Source organism: Rousettus aegyptiacus, unplaced genomic scaffold (genome assembly GCF_014176215.1).
Source record: "Rousettus aegyptiacus isolate mRouAeg1 unplaced genomic scaffold, mRouAeg1.p scaffold_m13_p_10, whole genome shotgun sequence".
Taxonomy (NCBI): Eukaryota; Metazoa; Chordata; class Mammalia; order Chiroptera; family Pteropodidae; genus Rousettus; species Rousettus aegyptiacus.
In genome coordinates this window covers 35126554-35148577 of record NW_023416285.1, presented here as the reverse complement: position 1 = coordinate 35148577, position 22024 = coordinate 35126554, and the positions used below count along the sequence as shown (strand labels likewise).

The 22024-nt window shown below is 33.4% G+C and overlaps 1 protein-coding gene across 12 annotated transcripts in view; it reads left to right on the top strand.

Moving 5' to 3' along the window:
• Positions 1-22024, top strand: part of BMPR1B (bone morphogenetic protein receptor type 1B) — a 326532-nt gene that overhangs the window by 261654 nt on the left and 42854 nt on the right. For 11 of the 12 annotated variants that reach the window (XM_036227685.1, XM_036227684.1, XM_016144341.2 and 8 more), the window contains one exon: positions 18112-18271. In XM_036227685.1, the coding sequence (XP_036083578.1) occupies positions 18112-18271 (160 nt within the window). Of the gene's footprint in view, positions 1-6044; positions 6616-18111; positions 18272-22024 lie in introns of those variants that run through there. The other variant, XM_016144353.2, reaches the window with a different exon arrangement.

Sequence of the window (22024 nt, the reverse complement as noted above, 5' to 3'; positions counted from 1 at the left end):
GTCTGAAATTAAGTGAGTTAACATCAGGAATATCCATATATACATCCGTATCTAATATATAAAGATATATGTACTTAGTTGCGAATGATTTCCGGTGTTTGTAGCCAGGCAGGCCTGGATTTATTTTATTCCTCCTGTCCATGACTAGTTATGATCTTAGGCAATGGGAGGTTAGATGTCCTTTTCCCAAATTCTTTATTAGGTAAGGAAAGTAGTTGGAAGTAGTTAGAGGTATAACATGTTACAGTGTTTTGGAATGTTTTGGTTACCAGAGCAGCCACTACTTTCTGCATGCTATTCCTTTCTTTAGAAATACCCATTATCACTCTCTTTGTTACCCATCCAGGGGATGTGGTCATGGGAAAAGCAGTCACTGTGTGACACTACTATATTATGGTGTTGACTCAGGGTCATTTCCTTCACACTAAATTTCTAATCTAGACAGGTATGTTTGGCTGAGTCTTTTCTAGTGAGCTAATTCATTCACTGGTATTCCTTCTGCAAACATATCCTGAGAACTTATGTTTACTGCCTAAGCCTTATATGGTAAATCATCACTGTGCTGGTTTTCCAAACAAAACATTCTGGACATTCTGGAGATTTCCAAGTCAGTAGCATGGCTAAGGCTAGAAATTGTGATTCCTACACCTGTTTGGAGTCTAGTTATCCTGTTACACGTGTGACTTGGCCCATTGTAAATGTCGGTGCTCGGTTACATGTTTTGTATATGTTACTACATTCTTTAAAATTTTTTTTTAAGTTACTACATTTTGATATAAAAGCAGAAGGGTAAGCATCTCAGGTTTTCCTTTCAGGGTTCCTTAGCTCTTTATTCCCAATACACTCATTGTCTCTTTGTCCTAAAACACTTCTTCTGGTGGGCTGACCTAGGCTGGGAAAAATACTCATTGTTCATAACCCAGGAAGGAATGTATGAGGCGAACCATTCTCTGTGAGAGAGACTGGTCCTGGGTGTGTGAGAAGAGATGGGATCCAGCAGACAAATGGCAGGGGAGCTCCCCTGAGATGACAAGCAAGGCTAAAAAGTTCACAGGAGGTGTCTGTTGAGTGCAGGGGGGCAAACCAGGACATTCTACACCTGATATTTCCTGTCTTCTCAGTGGGAGTGGGAGGGAAGAAGGGAGACATATGGACCTTCAGGAATATTGAGGTTTTTGAGAAGCAAATGAGGATTAGGAGACAACAAATGAAGAAGGAGGGCAGAGAAGGATCTCAGATCAAAAAAACAGTGTACTCTGCACATATACTCCAGAAGAGAGAGGCTCTGCCCCTGTGTTTCCCATGCATGTGGCATATTGGTAGTGAAGCCTCTGAGTTTGCTGATTACTGAGAAGAAAAGCAAAGCTGGGAAACGTGACATGTGTAGATATGAAATATATAAGTAAATTTATCAGCCAATACAGATATTATGCTCAGCGTGCCACTGTGCATCCTGCTCTGAGAATTAGCTGTTGTTTGAGACATGAGCATTCAGGCACTGGATGATGGACTGAAAAGAAAAAGGAAAAATATTTTAAAAGTTTTCGTTTTTTCTTTCTTTCTTTTTTTTTTTTTATCATAAGCTGTTGTGGGGAGGCGTTATTCAGTGGCAAAACTCTTTGAGGTATGGAAAATACCAGGAACATTTGATGAGAAGAGACAAGTTCTGTGAAAATAATTTGTTACTTGCGCAACCTCATCGTGGGCATATTTGTGAAGTGTGTGCATGTGTGAAAAGGACGGATTATATAAGTAAGAAATCTTTTGAATGAATGTTAATATGATCGATAGTGAATTTTTAAAGTCTAAATTAATGTGATTATTCTGGATCATTAATAAGCATAATAAGAAATCTGTGACTATTAGGTAATTTTACTTGTAGGCAGAATTCTTATTATCTTGATTGGGAACCTAATCATTTAATAGCAAGACTTTCCTTTCCTTCCTTTTTTTTTTTTTAAATTAAGAACATGTTATGCTTAAGATGCTGTTTGTATTTAAGGTTTCAAATGAGTAAGTGCACTGTTTTTTAAGGTAAACACTGGTAATTTCAGATGTGATATATTACTGCCCTCTTTCTGTCTCAGGCTTGTTATACCAGCAATGAAAATATATGATGGTTTTCCCAAGACCAAGTGGCATTACTGTGAACCAGTTATTCTTAAGAATTTGTTCCCGATATCTTAACATTTAATTTTTTGTGGGTTGTCATAATTTACATGATATGACAAAAACTTATGTATGTTGATAGAGAATATATTATCGTTGTTCAACCTGCTATATTATTAGTGAAATAGAACAAAAGAGGTGATATTGGAGAAAACATTAAAGGTCTACTAAGGGCTGGCAGTGAGTTTGATGTTACTAGCAGAGATGCTTTTGAACAATACTGCTAAAAAATAGATCTAATGAGATTTGGGATGTTTTTTAAAAGTAGTCAGCATTAGTGTACTATTCCTTCAGGGAGCGTTTGTAATGCCCACAAGAATGTGTTGATGGAGGGATCGGATTCCAGGCTAACCAACCTTCAGTTGCTTTCAGTAGTTGATATAACACACACCTGTGTGTTCTCTTCTCTGACCTCAGAATTGTTTTGAAAAGCTTCTGACATCTGGAAGTGTGAAAAAAAAGAGCAGATTTTGATTTGTTTTCTGACAAGCAGGAAAAATAAGCTCTAAATGGAGTGTTTCACCTGTATATGGTGCCTGCAGTAAAGGCCTTGATTTATCTCATATCCTTCCAGTCAACTATGTAATAAAGCTTTCAGGGTTCCATGATAGATTAGTGTTCTTCTTGAAAGATTTTAACATGCTAGAAATAGAAATATGTATGTATGCGTTTATATGTAAAATAACACTCATATTGTGTTTCTTTTTGGGGGAGGAGTCATTTTAGAAATTCTTTCTCAAAATAGTTAAGTTGTTTGTGAGCAGGAATAGTGCTGATAAAGAAAACTGACGTAATTCAACTTTACCTTTTACACAGTGATAGGTAAAACTTTCCTTGAAAACGTACATTTGCTCAGCATCAGTATTACCGTAAATGTTGTCATTTAAGAGAAGATATCTATTAAGTGTTGGTATACTTTTTTTGAACTCAAACTACCCTGCAACAACTTTGATAAGTATTGGCTTTTTAAAACATAGATTATAAAACATAGATTACACACACACACACACACACACACACACATGTATATATACACAAATATATCATGTTTATATTATAAAATAAAATGTTTAATGTTTTATATTTCAGCATCCTTGGGATTCTAGATTGATTTTTATTAAATCAAAGATTTTTCTTCTCAAAATTAAGCTTTCCTTGGTTTGGCACCAGCAACGTATTCTTTGCAATCTATTTAATTTAGTAGCTTCTGCTGTTTATTCTAAAATGCAGACAAATGGCTTTCAGCACACTGTTTATAGTTTAATAGTTCCTAAAGTGAGTCAACATTATCTGCTAGCGTCTACATGTCGTAACTAATGATCTCTCTGCTTATACTTTCTTGCTAGTGAGGAGACACTTAACTCAAAGACAAGAGCCTGGCATTGTTGGTGGGGAGGGGGCTGCTATTTGGGATGGTGCCTGTTGGGCAAGGCTTTTCTCCCCTTATTGGTATGAAATGGGAAGAAAAATACGTCCTTTACTACGATTTTAGGATGTGCAAAAGCTGTCACAAAGTACCATATTCTAAGGGCTGGGGTGAAAAAATTTTAGAAAATAGCTATTAGAGTTATTTGATTCCAGATTACTTGTCTAATTAATAATTAGCACAAATATAATCCTTTTTCTGGTCAAATATTTGACTTCATGATGAAGAAAAGGAGCCACCAGGAAGTTTTCATATTACTTTCCTTAGGGAAAACAAAACAACACAGAAAAACAACTATAAGATGTTGCTGCTAATGAGCATCAGCAGTCCTGATGACCATAATAGCAAAAACTGGCAAGTTTTACCAACCTCTAATTTATGAAATTATAATAGTTCTTGCATCCCATGCCAAAATTTTTCTGGGCTTTTAAGCAGACAACAGGGCATTCTGTAGGTAAATGAAGAGAATGGTTTCATAATACTTGAAGTACCGACTCTTAAATTTTGGTAAAATATTTTGTTTGATGTCCTATGATTTTTATGAATATGGAAACCTTTATAACTGAGGTGGCCACTTAAGATAGCATTGAACCTTGTCCCATATTATTATTATTATTGTTTGAGAGCACTTTGGTTATTTAAATAGAACATGATTCAAGTATATATTTCTTACCTTCTTACTCTGATATTGAAATTTAAGATCATATACACAATTTATTAAAATATTTCTGAGTGGAAAACTATAACACACATAAATATATCTGCCTAATATTGACATGGCTCAAAATACAGAAGAAAGGGTTTATGAAGTAATTATTTTTTATGTAGCATCTTAGATTTAGGTTTTTTGTTTATTGTGAGATCTCTGATTGATAATTATTAAAAATAGGGAGAAACATTTGACCTTAGAATATGGATGGGCATAAATGAGGAGATATAAATTGGATAAGGAAAATACAGAAACATTAAAGGTAAGATCAATAAAACTTTTCAGAGCCTGGATCACTGAGTCTACTAGGCTTTATTAAAATCAAAAAATAAACAAATAAGATCGCTTTTAGAGAACATTTTGAAAACTGAAGCCATTTGTTTATCAAAAAAGGGGACAGCTTGAGCAGCATCAGGCCAGAATGTTCCACAGTGTGCCAGACCCAGATGTGAGATAACACAATCATTATAATAACAGTCACAATTTAGACCTTTCCTCAGTGTTTCTGCCCAAAAGTCAGCAAGATTTCCTTTGGCATTCTTATCCCTATAAATCAAAACATTGTAGATGGTAGTTCAGAGTCTCTCAGCACTATTTTAATGGCCAATTAGGTATAATTTTTAGAAAAAAAAATTTTTGCCTTAAAATATCAAGAGTCTGTATATTGCTAGTCATATACATACTCAGAGGATCCAATTAAGCTATCCTATTTTACTTTGGATGCACAAACCAGATTATGGGAATGGGAGGATATTAATATAACATTTTGTGGCATACCTCTTAAATCTTGGTCCTCTTGCATTTGGCCTCTGAGTGTTGCTTGGAACTTTGAATGTAGTGTTATCTCTAATGCTGATGTCTGTATGAATGTTTGAATGTATGGGAAAGCAATAAGACTTGTCAAATTCTGATGAGAGTGAATGTTTTTATGGACATAGTAATTTCTTTTGACCCTATTCCTCCTAATATATATCATATAGAATTTTTCTAATAATATTTTTATAGACTGTTTGGCTTAGGTTATTAGCATCTAGTCAATAAAACAAAAAATAACTTAAGATATTAAACTCTTTAATATATACATTTAAATGATATTTACATTTTGAAATATATAGTTTCTTTATTTCAGCTGTTTTTGTTTACAGAAATGATTTTTTGTTGTTTTTTAACCATCTGGTATTAGGAAAGGGTATCTGTGTTTTGGATAAGAATTTAGATTATTTATTTGAAATGGCATGGATACTAGCCTGGGAGACAGATGGTTTTGTGTTCATAGAGAGTGTTAAAGGAAATAGAGTGAAAGTTTTGGTGCGAGGGAATGGTCAGCAGCCGTTTTATGAGAAAAGAACAAAAAAAAAAAAGGTAATTTCTATTTCACTTTAACCAATTAGATTTTAAAGTTCGTGAGCATAATGATCATTTCTTTATCTCTGTTAAACCAAAGTGCCCTTTAGAAAGCTTTGTATATGATAAAAATTTCTTAAATCAATTTAGAGTTGCTAGCAATTTTATGCTAGGTTAAAATAAATATTTTTTGCTGATTTAACCACAGATAATTAATAGGATAGTTGTGTCTGAAATACAAATTTTATACAACAAATTTTAATGAGTCAAGTTAAATGATATGGTGGATTTAATAAAAAGCTAAAATCAATTATAATCATTTGGTTTTCAGTTTTCCTAACATTTTGAAAGTTTCCAAATTTTAAAAGTTTGGCAATGTAGGTAAACCTCTTTAAAGAAATATTTTTAAATGTTTATGTAGCTGATCAATTTGTGAAGTCGTGCTTATTTTTGAATAAACAAGAATTGCATGTTGAAGTACCATTCTAAATGTCAAAGGGTAATATAAAAATAGATTTCTAGATATTTAAATGTCACATATTATTCTGCCTTGCATATAATCAGAAGCAGCTTTTAACCATCTGGAAATGTTACTTAATACACCTTGGTCACTGACTTTTTTCTTTTCTTTCTTTTTATTTATTTTTTTGATTCCAAGGTTTCCTTTCTCTTTTACCTTTCCACTGTCATATGCCATGTATCCTGAACATAGCTCAATGCCTGACCGGAATAATCTCTCTTGCCAGCTTATAATCAAAGGGAGTACTGAGAAAAACAGCTGAGCTGTATTAGGCAACCACAGTCTGGACTGCATTTCTTAACTGCTGAATAACACATCACAGGTGCAGGATTAGTGCTGCCTACGGTGCTGGTCTTTTTAGTGGAAACCCTAGCAATTCTGTGCCTCCTCCTCATGTCTCATCCCAGGGAACCTGGCAACAATCTATCAAGCGTACAGAAATCAAAAGTGAGTAGTGGGAGAAGCTTTATATCTTACAGAGGCTTTTTCCCCTCCAGAAATGTAAGCAAGATCAGTTAAGCCAATTCTGGTGCACACACACGCGCATACAAACACACACAATAATAGAACTTCGTCTTGTAGAGGGTGAAAAAAAACAGTGCAGGGCAGTGGGCAAAATTTTGTGCACATTAGCATAGCAGGAAAATGAAAATGCTGTTTAACTTAGTGTATAATTTAGGTTCCTTTTAGACTAATAAAATGTGTACTTAGATTGTTATAACTTTTGTGTTATGTATGTGTTGGAGTGTGTGTGCGTTCCTCTGCACATTTCAGCACTTTCGGTTAAAATCAAATGCTGCGATTCTGTGAAGTCCTTGTGGTATAATTTGATCATTTGTAGTTTTTGACTTTGTGAATTCTTCTGCTATCTAGAACATATAACTCTAAATATACAGATTATAAAAGTCAAGGTTGCTTTTTTGCAGATATGGTTTTTAAAATGCAAAAAATATTTTTAAGTATAAAGTAATGATTTAAATATTAGAACAAATGCATGTTTTGAAAATGTAGTTACTAAGTCATTTATTTTGATCAGAAGGTTATAAATTGTTTTAGCAAGGTAAGTTATACCCAGAAATGAAGGCAAGTATATTTTAGTCATCCATGTCATTTTTGGTATCTATTGTAAAAGCTTTTCTATGAAGCATGACATATAAATATAAACAAAGCCATGTAGATAGCACTGCAGGTTTTGAATGGTTATTTATTTAGTTTAAAGTTTTTTTCTTAAAACTCTATAATGGTTTTCTAATATTCAGCTTTTTAATTCCTTTGTTGCTAGTTATCATTAGTTTATATCGTTTCATCAGAGATAGACCTTTAAGCTCATAGGTGATAATAGTAGTTGATAATAGTATATTCTAAGTTGTTTTAAAACTATGTATAAATTCTATGTATTTTATGCCTCAAATATTGAAACATTTGAAGTAACAATACATTTGCATTTTTAGGTCAATATGCACGTTAACTAAGGTATCCTTTAAAAATTATCCCATTAGAGGATACAGAAAGGATTAGAACCAGAGAAATCCTAAATGCTTTCCAGGTTTTTTCTTTGGGGAAAAAGAATAGCATGGACACGGTGATTTGGTTTCTGACCTGTCTGGCTTTACTTCTCTTTACATATATGAGTCTGTTCAAAGTAGTTTTACATATCAAGCTGTCTTTGGAGTGCTTTGCAAAGCTGCGGAGTAAGTTCTGGTGTGGAGGCAAGTTGAGCATCTACTTTGATTAGCTTCAGAACTCTGTGAAGCAGAGCCTTGACAGAATAGTCACTGAATAAAACCATAGCTCCTGGCTTGGCAATCTGCCAAGTCTTAGTTGATTCTTTGACATGATTGTCAAAGAGACCATGGTTCGGTTTCTTTTCCAACAATGTGGATTTAAACAAACATGTTAAATATTTTAAAGTACAGAGATATTTTTAATTTCCTAATCATTCTGTCAGCTATGATAATGCTATTTTATGGATGTAGATTCAGTTTGATGTTAAATTATCTTTAAACATCGTGGCTACTTGCTCATCAAGTTCTTTATTTCTTATTATAAAGATAGATGTTTTTATTAAACTATGTATACCCATGTTGTGTTTAGAGTATTTTCAAAGATTTTTAATTTATTTGAACATTTTGGTTGAGTTCCTCCAGATTCAAAAGGATATTAAAATCTGAGAGAAAGGCTAACTGCTGTTTCACCTTTAAAGAGTATAGATGTCCAGAGAACTATATTTGCTATCATAATCAATTATTATGCTTACTCAGCCTCATAACTCTGTGTTAGTTACTTACAAAACAAATAAATACAAATTTACATGTTGTCTGTTCACATTTATGTAATATTTAGTCTTTTCATGATTTGCTCAAGTCATAATCTGGTATCCCATACAATAAAACACTTGAATGATTGAAGCTCTCACTTTTTATCCAGGTGTTTTAGGGCTCTTTTGGTAGGGCTTTTGTGATGTAAAATGTTGAAAACATGATTATCCTGTAGAACCCGTGCAATGTGGTAATGTGGATATGTGAGTATGGTGAAAAAAGAAACAATTGTTGGTAAATGGAAACATGTAGAAATATTTTATGATAAAAGCCCCAGTTTCCATGGAGCCAATACATCTCCAACATTTTAAGACAAAATGTATTTTTCTTAACCTACTCAGTAGCGTCAACAATGAATCAGAATGTCTCCCTGTTCTGGGGGCTTTTGGGTTTCATAAAAGATTGCGGTTGATTACTGCCACCCATAGTAATTTTTCTTCCCATGTGCTCCTACCTAGAACATACTTATTTTTGATAATTATGTGTGGCATTATGACATCTATTTTATTGTTTTCATATACTACTTTTGGTTTTCTGCATGTAGTTGATTTGTCTCATTATGTTCCATGTGTAGATGATTTGTCTTACTAGCAAGATTGTTATTTTACTGAGGGCATGTCAGCTGCTCTGGGCCATTGTGTTATGTAGATGAAATAGGTTTAATGATTAGTTGCTAAATAAATGAATATACCACAGGGAAAAAGACAGTTAATAACAATAGTCGGACTTGAATAAACTTTCAATGTTCCTTACACTAAAAACCTCTTTATTTTCATAGATTCACAGTGATGAATCTAGAAAGAAAGGGAAAGTAAAAGAAATTAAAATGCAATAAAACAGGAAATTGAAGAGGAGAAGAGAATCAGGATGAGGGAAAGTATAGGGAAAGAAGGAAAAGAAGTATAAATATATGAAAGAGGAAGGAGTAAGGACCAAAAGAACACACACAAAAGGGTAAGAAAATAGAAAAATTTAAAGAATGAAAACAACAAGAACAAAAAATTGAATGATAAGCTTCAGCAGCACAGAAAACAACAATTTACTGTTATTCACTCTCACCATGTGCAAGGAACTGTGGTAGGTGCTTTACTTGGACTGTTTTACCCAGTTCTCACAGCAAACCGGTGATTGCTGCCACTCTCCACATCCTCTGTAAGGAAGGTTAAGTGGCTTGCTAAGGCTACAGAGCAAGGTAGTAGCTGAACTGGGATTTGAGCTGTTTTATCTCTTCTACCCTTTATCCTGGTCAAGCCTGGGTCCACTGCTCAGTGATCATACCCAGTATTGATTTCTCACCTGATATTTTATCCCCATCCATAACATACGCAGAAACTTACCACAAGCACCTTCCCTTATCCTTCTCTCCTCTAAGTCCTGAGACTATTGAAGGAGAAAGAGTCCTGTGCAGGTAACAACCTCACGGTTCATGATAGAAAATTTCTTTTTATAATACATGTGATTTTGCTTTGGTATTTTTGATTCAGAATTCTATTTAGATTTTACTATTTTTCAAAAGAACTTAGGCGCATATCCCAACTTTTTATTAATACTGGGTTTCAGGTTGTTCGTATATATATTTTCTAAGTTTTTGTTGGAAACAACATAGAAAATTTATTTCAAAATGTCTTAGTAAAATGAAAGAGGGATAGGCAATGAAAACTGAGTAAATGTAATAGACAGTAAATTAAATCATTAAACCGAGTTAAGTGATTCAAGGCTTAAATGAGAAAAATAAAAATTATTAAATCCACTATTTAAGATAACTAGAAGTTATTTTAAAAATTAATATTGTTTAAAAGGTCTGATTCAAGTTTTATTCCTGTGTATTATAGACTTTTGTTTTTAAGCAATATACTTAAACCAATTTTGGTTGACAAAGGAAATGGGTATTGATTCACGTTATTATTTTCATAACAGTACGAATTGGGATAGAATGGATCATTCCCAAAGCATTGCTGGCCAGTTCAGTACTTTCAAAATTTTCTTCCACTACTCTTTTTGCCCGAAACACTTAAGTGCAAATGAATGTGATAAAAGTTTCAATTTCTCTTCTTGCTCCTTGCCTGCCCTCTGGTGTAGAGGGGATAGAACAGGGGAGACACTCAAAATTTTGTTAATTCTTGAGGTATTCAGAGAGTTAAGAAAAGTAAAAAGGAAAATGAAGAAAGGCAAATAGATTACTAGTAGATTCTGTGGCGCAAAATAATCATGTCATTTTTCAATGAATTTTGAAGACTCAAATTCATTTCTAAGCATACTGTGTAATATGTTTAATTCTCCTTGAATTACCTCTGTTGTTCATAAAGATTGTTCTGTATTTTAAAGTGGCAGTGGATTCTGATATTTCTTCAGTATGACATCTAAAATCATCTTTTGTATCAAAAGCTTAATATGTTTTATTCATGGTATTTTTGAAATGATAAAGATGTTACTGAGAAAAACAATTAAAATTTAATATAGCTAAAACATATATTACGATGTAATGGATGAATATAGAAGTTAAAATTTGTTGCAGAGTTTTATTAGTATTGTAAAAACTTTTTTACATTTTACTTTTGTTTTGTGTTTTCTGATTTTTGTGTAATAACCTTGTTCTATTTTTCTGTAAAAATCATACAGAAGAGTCCATAATATAAAATCATAGAAATGTTTTAAAAATAAACTCATTTATTAAGTATATACATATATACATTTTATTGTGTTTATACCAGTCTTTCAGCTAATAATTGTCCACTAGTTTGAAATAAGTAGTTTAAAGAAACTCTGCCTTACTTCCTAACTTATACAAGAAGAGATGCCATAGAAGACTTGTATATAACTATATAAAATATATACAAAATAGTTGACGGCATATATATGACTATAACATGTATCCAATAAAAGATATTCAAGATTGTCAAGGAAAATAACTCTATTTAACCTTTATAATTGATAGGAAGTCACATTATTGCATGACGATCATTAGATTATTTTAAGACGTTTGATTAATTTGCCTGAAAATCTATAAATCTATCTCATATATAAAATCATAAGAAATATAATTTAGTTGCGGTTCATTAAGAGCGCGCACACACACACACACACATACACCTACACCTCAGGTTTAGAAGTGATTTTCTGGTCCATTTGTTCCCTTAAATCTAGTGGTTCTGTGAAAAAATGAGACCCAATTTTAGATTGGCTTCCACGTGTGCTACTTTCTATTATCTTGGTAATTTGGATAGTTCACTTCCTGGGTTAACTATAATGCAACCAGCTAAGCTAACCTAGCAGCATCTGAAACCTGGATTCAAACTATTAAGCTCAAATTGGAAAGGGAGGGGCTGGGAGAGGACCGGGAGAGAGAAACACACAAGGAAGGAGGGAGGGTGGGAAGGAGGGAGTGAGAGAGAAGGGAGTGTAGGAAAGAGGAAGGGAACTGAAATATGTGGAATGGGCTCCCAAAGAGTGATTTATTCGGCATAGTATTTATTCTTAAGAAATTTCTAGACAGTTTGACTTTTCTCAGTCTTTTTTCCCTTACCTTTTTCTGTCAGGTTTATTTATAATTGTATTGTTAAACATTTAAAAAGCCATTATTGCCTAGAATGCTACTGGGAAGAAACAATTTTGTTGAAATTCTTTTTAACTTAGTTAAGTAGAAACCATTCACTGTTTAGCTTTCCTTAGTGGAAAATTTTCTTTTAAAGATTTCACTTATTGATTTAAAAAATACAGTATACTAAATTATACTTAATGTTTCTTTAATAGTCATCTTCCAATTGCTTTCAATGATTAGCTTCTTTCACATAAAATTTAACACAAAATCAAGTCACATATCCAATTTAAAAATTTTACATTTTTACATTTTTGAATGAGCTGACTAAATCTAACTTGATATTTTAAATTCTTCCTTTCTCCTGTTTAAATGTGAAAAACACATTGTGATAATTAATTAAACATCTGATATGTGGGTTATATCTTCATCTGGATGTTCATATTAATCATAAATACATAAATACACATCTTTGTCTTTCCTTCTAGCTCTTATTTCAGTATTATTATTATCTGGCTAAATTCATGTTTTTATAAAATGATTATTTTTTGTATATGCATGTAATTGCCTTTCTTCATGCTTCAGCTAATGTATTCTGTCTTGTTTTTGATCCAAAATGCCTTGCTTGTGTGTGGCTGAATTTTGTACACATTTAGTATGACTTTCTATTAAAGTGATCCTTTTATAAATCCCTTTTCGTCATTATAACAGTAGATAAGACAAGTTCAGTTTTTCACTGACCCTTTTCTCAAATGCAGACTAGCCCTCAATAAGATCTTATAGTCTTTCTTTTTAACGGTATTCTTAGCTTTTAAGGTGAGTCTATCAGATTGTTTTATTCTGCTGCTTCTGCTTCTCTTCCCCTTTGCCTGTTAATGTCCAAATTATCATTTAATTACTTTACTTTTATTTGGTGATCGAAAATATTGTGAATTATGTGATAATGATTTTCATTTCACAAAGAATTAAATACACATAGATTAATTGACTCCTAAGTACGGTTGCACACTTTTACATAAGATATTCCCTTGATTTGCTTATTTTGGCAAAAGCAAGTGAAGAACTTTCTATAGTGTCTCAAATTTTCATTTAATCATCCACTTATCTAATAATGCCAATTAAAAGCAATCTTTTTTTTATCTCACTACTTTTATTTTTTTAGGCCACATTGTATTAAGGCAACCTTTCGTGCTTATTCTGGATGTCGTCTAACTAATTTTATAGAAATCATGTCTGTATTGTGAGCTAGCCATGCTTTTCTTATTTTTTTGTTTTTGTGAATATGTTTCTGGTAAAATAATATGTAATTCAACTACTTGTTAAAGTATTAAGTAATTTTTAAAAGATTACGCAGCAATATTTCATGCGCACACTCTTTATAGAAAGAATGGCTCGCTCTTGATTTCTCCAGTGTTTGAGAGCCAGGATTTAACTATGTAGATTTCTTGGAGTTACCAGATTCAGGTATTTTTTCTTAAAAATAACTAAAGTAGTGAACTTAGAATGTCCTACAAAATACCAGGAAATAGATTGTCGATAACTTGCAATATAGAATGAGGTGTGTAGATTTACCACACTCTTAAGCACATGTATATGCCACACAAACTGTTGTAAACAAAAGTGGATTTGGTGTTAATACCATACCCTGTTTATTGGTCTAGTGGTGAATCCTATAATGAAGACTTACTAGGGAAGTTCCTTTTTCTTCGCTAGATTTTTTTTTTAATTTCCTAATTCTTTGTTTACTGATATTCTTCATTCCACACCAGAATATGAGACTAATTACTTCTCTGTTTAAACTAAGAAGCAATTTGCAAATGTTTTTAAATAGTTCCAACTATTATCTGTTACTACTCTGTAGATCCATGCTGACATAGAAACAGGAATCATGGCCCTTATGAATGCAAACTGTATATTTCACGATTCAAAATTCAAAATTCATAATCCCTGACAGATAATTATATTTTCCTACAGGAAGTAGGATATTTATATATTTTTTCAATATTCATATAGATGTGACTCCTTCTACACATTTATCTTTTATATACACACATCTATACACAAGCTACAATGGGATCATCGTATGAGATATATTATTTTAAAACTTGCTATTTTTTGTTTTAACATAGTTTAAAGAGCCTTTAAAACAAGCATCCTCCCAATTCATCTCTCTCCAGTTGCAACTACATCTACACCACTTTACATTCTTTCTTTTGGTATTTCCTTCCATATTTCTAAAGAAATAATTGTACTGCTTCCTCTTGATTATTCAGTGTTAGCCATCACTTTTGACTTCCCACTGTTGAAGATAAGGATTTAGCTTTCTTTTATGACCTTCACCCCCCCACTGTATACACACATATTTCTGTCCTCCATCATATATATATATATATATATATATATATATATATATATAAGCAGTTAAAATGTTATTTGTTTTCTTGGTTTCCTACGTTCCCATCACAAATTCATTTCTGAATTCTCAGTTTAAATTTAAAATATATGAATTATTCTAATAATTTCCACTTCTTAGAGATAGCGCTCCTGGAATCTTTCAGTTAGGTCTGTTTATCCCTTAGGTCCAGTGCATCATTCTCATCTTATTGATCCTCTTTTACCATTATCTTGAGAGTATGCTCACTTTTCTCTCAGGTTGGGTCCCCTAGTAGAAGGAATATATTCTGTTTTCTTATGTATGCCTTCATTTGGGCAGAGCATCTCTTCGAATAACTTTCTGAGAAATGTACATGGAGGTAAACTTTTGAGATCTTAAAAAACCTAAAATGCTTTTTTCCTGCCCTCATGTTTGATTTATAATTTTCCCAGGTATTAATTTCTCTCTCATTCTTGCTCTAAACTTAAACTCTCTTTTGCTGCCTTATAAAATTTTACATAGCATACGTTGGTGTGAGTCCGTCTATTCATATCCTCTATAGGTCCTTCCAAACTAAGAAGATCAGGATTTTCACTTATGGGAATCTTGCATGATTTATTTATTTGATGATTTCATCCCCTCTATTTTCTCAAGTCTCTCTTTCTAGAACTATTATTATTCAGCTGTTAAATTTTCTGGATTGATGTTTTAATTTACGTAAGTTTTTCATCTCTGTTTTGTTCTACATTTTGGGAGATTTCCTAATCTTTATCTTTCACCTCACCTACTGAGATTTTCATTTATACAATCATATTTTTAGATTTTCTTATTATTCCCTTCTTATAGGAACATATTCCTGTTTCATTGATGCAATATATTTTTTACAAAGCTGAGAGTATTAGTAATAGTTCGTAAGTTTTTATTTGCTGTCAGGGGGCTTTTGTCTGTGTATTTGTTTTGTTCTCAACTTTTGATGTTTAAGGCTTTCTTCATTATCTAATGACCCTGAATTAGTCACTTATGTGTAAGAGAAAGAAGCACTATGAAAGCTGATTGAGAATTCTGGGTAGATCTTATCACCAGTGGGCCTCACTGTAGGATAATGTCACAGGACTATTTCACTGAGAAATTTCTAGTTTCCTTGCCTTTAGATATTCTGTTTGTTCATGACCTGGTCAGATTCCTGAATAAAGAGAGCATAAGGAAGACTACATTGAGTTCTGGAAACCATGTAGGTGGAGAGGATGGAAGGAGTCAACACCCAGTATAAATGTTCACTGTGTGTTTGCAGTAAATGTTCGCTGACTGTTTATGGTACTCTTGCCTGCCTCTATGCTTGGTTTCCCGTAGTTCCTCACCATGATGGTAAAAAGAGAAAAGGGATGGCATCTCAATGCTGTGTATATCATATTTACCCTTCTAGTCTTTTGCAGAGGTAGAGAATGAAGGTTTTCTCGCCTGTAGAGACTGAGAAAGTTTAGCTGAAGCTGCTTTGACTTTTAAGATAGAATTAAGCCTCCTTCTGTTTTCAATACTCCCTTCACTTTCACTTCTTAAAGTAACTTGTGGTACTACTCTGGGGCCTTTTGGGGGTTGAGTGATAAAATTATTTTGCTTCTTGGCTTCTCCCCACCTTTGGCTTAGGATCAGCATTCCTGGTTTTGTTAAGTCAGTTTCTGAACGTCCTTTTGCTTTCTAGGTTTTTACTGCTAGTGTCTTCTCTTGATCTATTTTATATTATAGTTTCATTTTTTAGCCTCTTTTCCTATTATTGTATGATATTTTATAATTAAAATACCTTGTAAATCTACCGTTTTCAACAAAAATTATATTTTAATGTTCTTTCTTATACATACATGTACTTCTACCTCAACATTTTAATGGCCACATAGGAATCTCAGTTTAGAGATCTAATTTATCTCCTATTGTTTTAAACGTGGATTGTTATAAGCAATATTGCAAAGAACCTTCTTATAGCTGAATTTTACATAATTCTGTAATTTATATACATTTGAAATGTGAGAAAATCATGACTCCTTTAAAATGTTTCTTACAAAGCAACACCTTATTCCCAACAGTATGAGATATTTGCTTTATAATGTAGACCATTCTGTATAAATATTTTATTTAATAACTTTTCCTACCAAGTGGTAAATTCTGTGTACCTTTAGTTCATCCTACTTACAGGCTGTGTCTGGAACAGGGTAGGCAGCTAATACATATTTGCTAAGTAAATATATCCATAATAAATGATTTTTATTATTTTATTTAAAACTTCACAGAGATGGGGTCTGGTATGGAGGGAAGCAGTATATAATAGGTTTTAAATATCTTATTTTTACCACTTTGTGTTACTTTGTGGTTATTCAGATTATAAAGTTAGTAATATTGAGAACCAGAATTCAACTAATTAGCTTGCCATACAGAAAATCAGGAAAAATTATGGATCTTTTTCTAAACTTCTCATTGTCAGATGTAACCAATGGCTAGAGGTATCTATTTGCTATTTTAAAAAGTAACACATGTACACTGTACACATCCATACTGTACATTGCACTTTGACCTAGAATTTCATTTTTTAGCCCAACAATCTTTTAAATAATATTGTTGTTGAAATTTTGATTTAATTATAGGCAAGCTGGATGTGTTTTGAGAGATTTTAAATTAAACAGTGCTCTGGATGACAATTTGTGCAGCGACATAGCCTGTATGAGAGATTTTATTCCAATACCTGGAAACATAATAGATATCAATTAACGCATGCTCCCTTCTTGAGTATAGGTACTATCCAAAAGTGGTGGTAAAGAAGGAAAATATGAAAACTCAGTGATATATCAACCTATTTTAATGAAACATTGTCTTATTATTTAAAATGTAAAAAAATATATATTCTTTTAATAATATTAGCTAGCATTTATCAAATATTACTATGTAACATGTACATTATAAGGTTTTGACATGAGGTAGGTGCTTATATTATCTCCATTTTAAGGGTAAAGAAATGAGACCTAATAAGATTATTTCTAAAGTTATCTGTGATCATACTCTATTGTGTGTTCCATCAAAGATGCAGAAGTGTCACTAATATAGGTATGCACTTTTGCATGTAAAAGCTGATGGAGAAGATGTATCTTTTAAAATATATCTTAGTTATAACTAAGTTTTCATCTTCCTATGTAATTTTTCAGATTAAAGATTTTTCATAATTTCTTTAAAAATATATATATCTCTAGTAAAGAGACTCTTAAAGTAAAGAGACTGCTGTCAAGAGAGTTTTAGGACACAAACAATCTGGGTTTAAATGCTGCCTTCCTGATTTATTAATTGCGTGAAGATCACTTAAACTTTTAGTCTTAATTTTCTCATCTGAAAATGAAAATGATGTTATACACCCACATATTCCCATACAGGGTAGAGATAATCTATATAATAATGTCTTATTGACCTCCATGCAGTCAATCAAATACAAGTATTATAACATAGAAATACTGCATTCTATATGAGACATATAGTTATATGTTACCTAGAATTATGTAGCCTACTTGTTATAGAAAGCATAATTTTTAGTTTCACAAGCATCAGAATATCTGTTTTCTGTTTAAATCTTTAATTATCATGAATACTTAATTTATTTGATGTCACATTATTCTTTGGACAAAAGACTTTGGCTGGGCTCTCCCACATATACTTACACTCTTACTCTTTCTTCTTTTCAGCAAAATTCCTCGATAACATGCTTTTGCGAAGTTCAGGAAAATTAAATGTGGGCACCAAGAAAGAGGATGGTGAGAGTACAGCCCCCACACCTCGTCCAAAGATCTTGCGTTGTAAATGCCACCATCATTGTCCAGAAGATTCGGTCAACAATATTTGCAGGTTGGTCATATAATTATTTAAACCTAGTTTTAATAGGAAGTCATACTTTTTGGACTAAAGCATTGCGGACTATTGCTTCCAAGAGCACATTTTGGGGAATAGCGCCTAACTCCCCTCTCTCTCAGGGCTGTGCCTGTATTGCGTTACATCTTGCCCTGAATAGTTCTCTGAGATTCTTCTTATTTCCTCCAAACAGCACACGTGCACTAACATAGAGTACTTGTCCCAGGGTCCTGGAGCAAAAACCAATTATTTTCTTTCAAAAGACCTTGTCTCCAAAATAAATTCGGCAGTAGAGAGTATTAGGGTTTTTTTTTTTTTTTTTTTCCAAAACATTTATCATGCTGATGCTGTTAGTATTTTGGAAAGGACACTTAAGCTGCTAGGAATATTTATAAACCGACTCTGGGAAGCAGTGTAGTGAGAGACCTTATGTGAGTCCAGATGATAGAAAAGACATTGTCAAAGTCCTAAAGAATAAGCTCCTTAGTAGATCATCATGTTGTATAGTTACTGTCAAATATTTGAAACTTGGTTATTTGCCTTTCTTCTTTATGCATCTTCATGCAGAAACATCCATTTTGCTGGTCACTCATTGACTTTTACTCCTCAGGACAAGGACAACAATGGCATAGACTAATGAGGACAGAGCGCGTGCACAGGGAGCAGTGGCTGAGTTGACCAAACAAATGCATATCTCAGAAGTTAAAATATTAGAGAGGCAGAATCAGCTTCAAGAAGGGTAATGGACCCAAACAGGGAGATGGGCTGCCAGGTTTGAAGGCCAGGCAGAGTATCTGGGTAGCCATTTGGGGCCTCATTATCCAGGAAGGAGCATGAAGATTAGTTGAATGTTTTGGTTTTTGGTTTTTTTTCTTTCTAAAACCTTTTTTGTTGTTGTTTTTAAGCTTCCTTTGAAATACAATCTGATTTTACCAGTCTATCATGAAATATATAGCCTAAGAAATATATTCTAATGGAATGACATAGGAAAGTTAGGTGTATTAATAAATTTAGATCTCATTTAATCAGCAAACAGCTCATCATGATAGGAAATGCTTATTTCTTACCTTTAGACATAAGGGATTCAGGACCCAGAAAGGTCTGGGAATTTGGCTCTTATATGATAGAACAAGGTAAAATGATTCCAAAGATCAGACAGCATTTTCTGGGAAACGCTTTGTAGTAAATAGAGAAAGTATCAGGAATTTTACAAAGTTTCTTGAAGACAGTTAACAGGAGGAAGCATATTAAGGGGATAGTTTACTATTTTGTCTGAGTCTGCAATAATTAAGAATAAATCTCTATGTGTCATTTGAGCCACAATTCTGGTGATCATATGTTCAGGCTTTCCAGAATTATCTGGTTTCAAATATTTTGTCCTGTTTTCCTTACAGGCCACTGAAGTGTCCTAAGTTGATTTGGAAGAAAGTGTCTTGGCAGGGTTAACTACAATGCAAGTTCTCTGTAGTGGGAAGGAAAAGCTTGGCAAGTTCAAAGAAGACTGGTTTTCCTAGGGTACAGGGTATAGGAGGAGCTGTAGAAGGAGTTAAGCCTAGAGGTCAAGGAAAGACTACTTATAGCCTGTATTACAAATATTAGTCTCATTTCTAGGAGCACTGGGAAGCCATCAAAGGGGATGTTTAAGCAGGAATAGCAGTAGAGATTAATGTGATCAATTTAGAACACTTTATTGAAAAATTTTCTTTGTTGCAGAATATCGAATATATTAGAGACAACTAAGAAAGAGAAATTGAAAAGTCAGTTCATATAAGAGAAAATGATTTTGGACTAGGGCAGTGCTAGTGCAGAAGAGAATTAGATTGCATTAGAGGAATTAGAGAAATACTTAGAAGGAAAGTTTTGTGTTGATGAATTGGGTATAAGAGGGACCAAGAGAGTCTTCATAAGATCCTGGATGTACATTTAGATGAATAGTGTAGTTTTTTAATAAAATAAATGTTTTTTAATCAAGGAGGACAGAGGGTCAAGTTCCAATTTGGACACGCTGAGTTTAAGACTTTGGATACATTCAAGTGGCGATATCAAAGAATAGTCACAGATAAGAGGTTGCAGTGAGAGTACAGAGTGTGTAGAACATTAGTTAGTTTTTATTATGAAACAGACAACCTCAAAATCACAATGACTTATAATTAAAGGCATTTATTTATATTTTATTCCTGGGTCTACAAGTGGACTATAGCTGAGTTGGTCTCTGCTGGATTGGGTGGGTTTGGCTTCAAGCTGCCTCTCGAGTTTAGGCCTGCTCTATGAGTCTTTATTCTCCTTGGACCAGTAGCTACCCAGGGCATACTCTTTCACACATTGAGTGTGACGGAGCAGCCTCTTAAAGCTTCTGTTTGTGTCATGTCTTCTAACATTCTGTTTACCAAATCAAGTGTCATAGTCAAGCTCAAAGCCAAGGAGAAACCGTGGCTTGGGTGGGGCATGAAAAGTCGAATAATAATAAAACATCCAATCTACCAGAGTAGGACTAAGCCTTGAGATATTTAATGCTTGGGTAAGAGAGGCTCTCCCCAGGAGACTCAGAATTAGCAGTAAAGCAGTGAATATGGTGTCATTGAAGCCACGTTTGTAGAAAGAGGAAGTAAGGTTGACTATTTTGGATGCCATTAAAGGTTAAATAGGATAAGAAGTGAAATATAGCAATCATATGTTTGACCTTGATAACTGTAGTTTAGAAATATTTAATGTGGAAGTAGAGATGGAAGCAAGATTGGAATGGGTTGTGAGTTATATGGTTTCCAATCTTTGATTTATGAAGCAAAGAAAAAGAAAACAAAAATATAACCAAAACAAAAACAGTAATAAAAATGGAACCCCTCAAAGAAACAGGTATACCATGACAATCAGCATGAATCAGTTAACTTATTGACTCAAATAGAAAGATTAATATTTACTGAGGTTTTATAAAAACTGGCATGTTTACTTTCACCTATCTTTAATCATCACAGCATTCCTATAAAGAATGTAACATTATCTATATTTTAGGTGAGAGATCTGAGGCTCTGAGGGGTTCGGTAATTTTGACTAGGTCACCGTTCATGCCAATATGATGAAAAAAATCATGGCCAAGATTCCAAAGTTCTGAATCCTTAACCATCAGCCAACCCCTGACACTCGTTCTCAAGGGAGCAAATATTCACTTGGATAAAATGCACATCCATTTTGCTAATGTGATATTGACTTCAGCTGAGTCTCCTGTGCGCTGAGATCCATCATGAATGACTCACAGGGACTGTTTCTGTTCCTGTGCCATAAGACTTAGAATAAATCCAGGCATTTCTGCCTCCATTTCTGTGAGCCCACATGTTTTTTGACCTCCAAATCAGTACTTCTCAGGGTATCTCAGTTGTAAGATAACTTCCCCCACAATAAATTATACACTGACACTTTTCTGAAGTACAATGAAAATGAATTATAAGTTAATTGAAAAACAAATTTCAAAATACTTACAAATTACTATTCCATTTTTTTTCTATTTTCCATTATTTATGTTCAACAGAGCTAAATTTATTGCTATACAAATTTCGATTTCTGTATGAACCTCCTCAGGGACCAGTAACAAGCAATTTGCTGGCCTTCAAGTGAACACACTTTGCTTAATACTGCACTCAATCTTGCACTCCAAGGTAAACAGTTCTGAAGACAAAGGTGTGCTTGCTGGAGATTTAGATAAGGGCTGATCTAAGCTGTCTGGCCTGAGGCCTTGTGCTGAGCAGATTTTAGCCA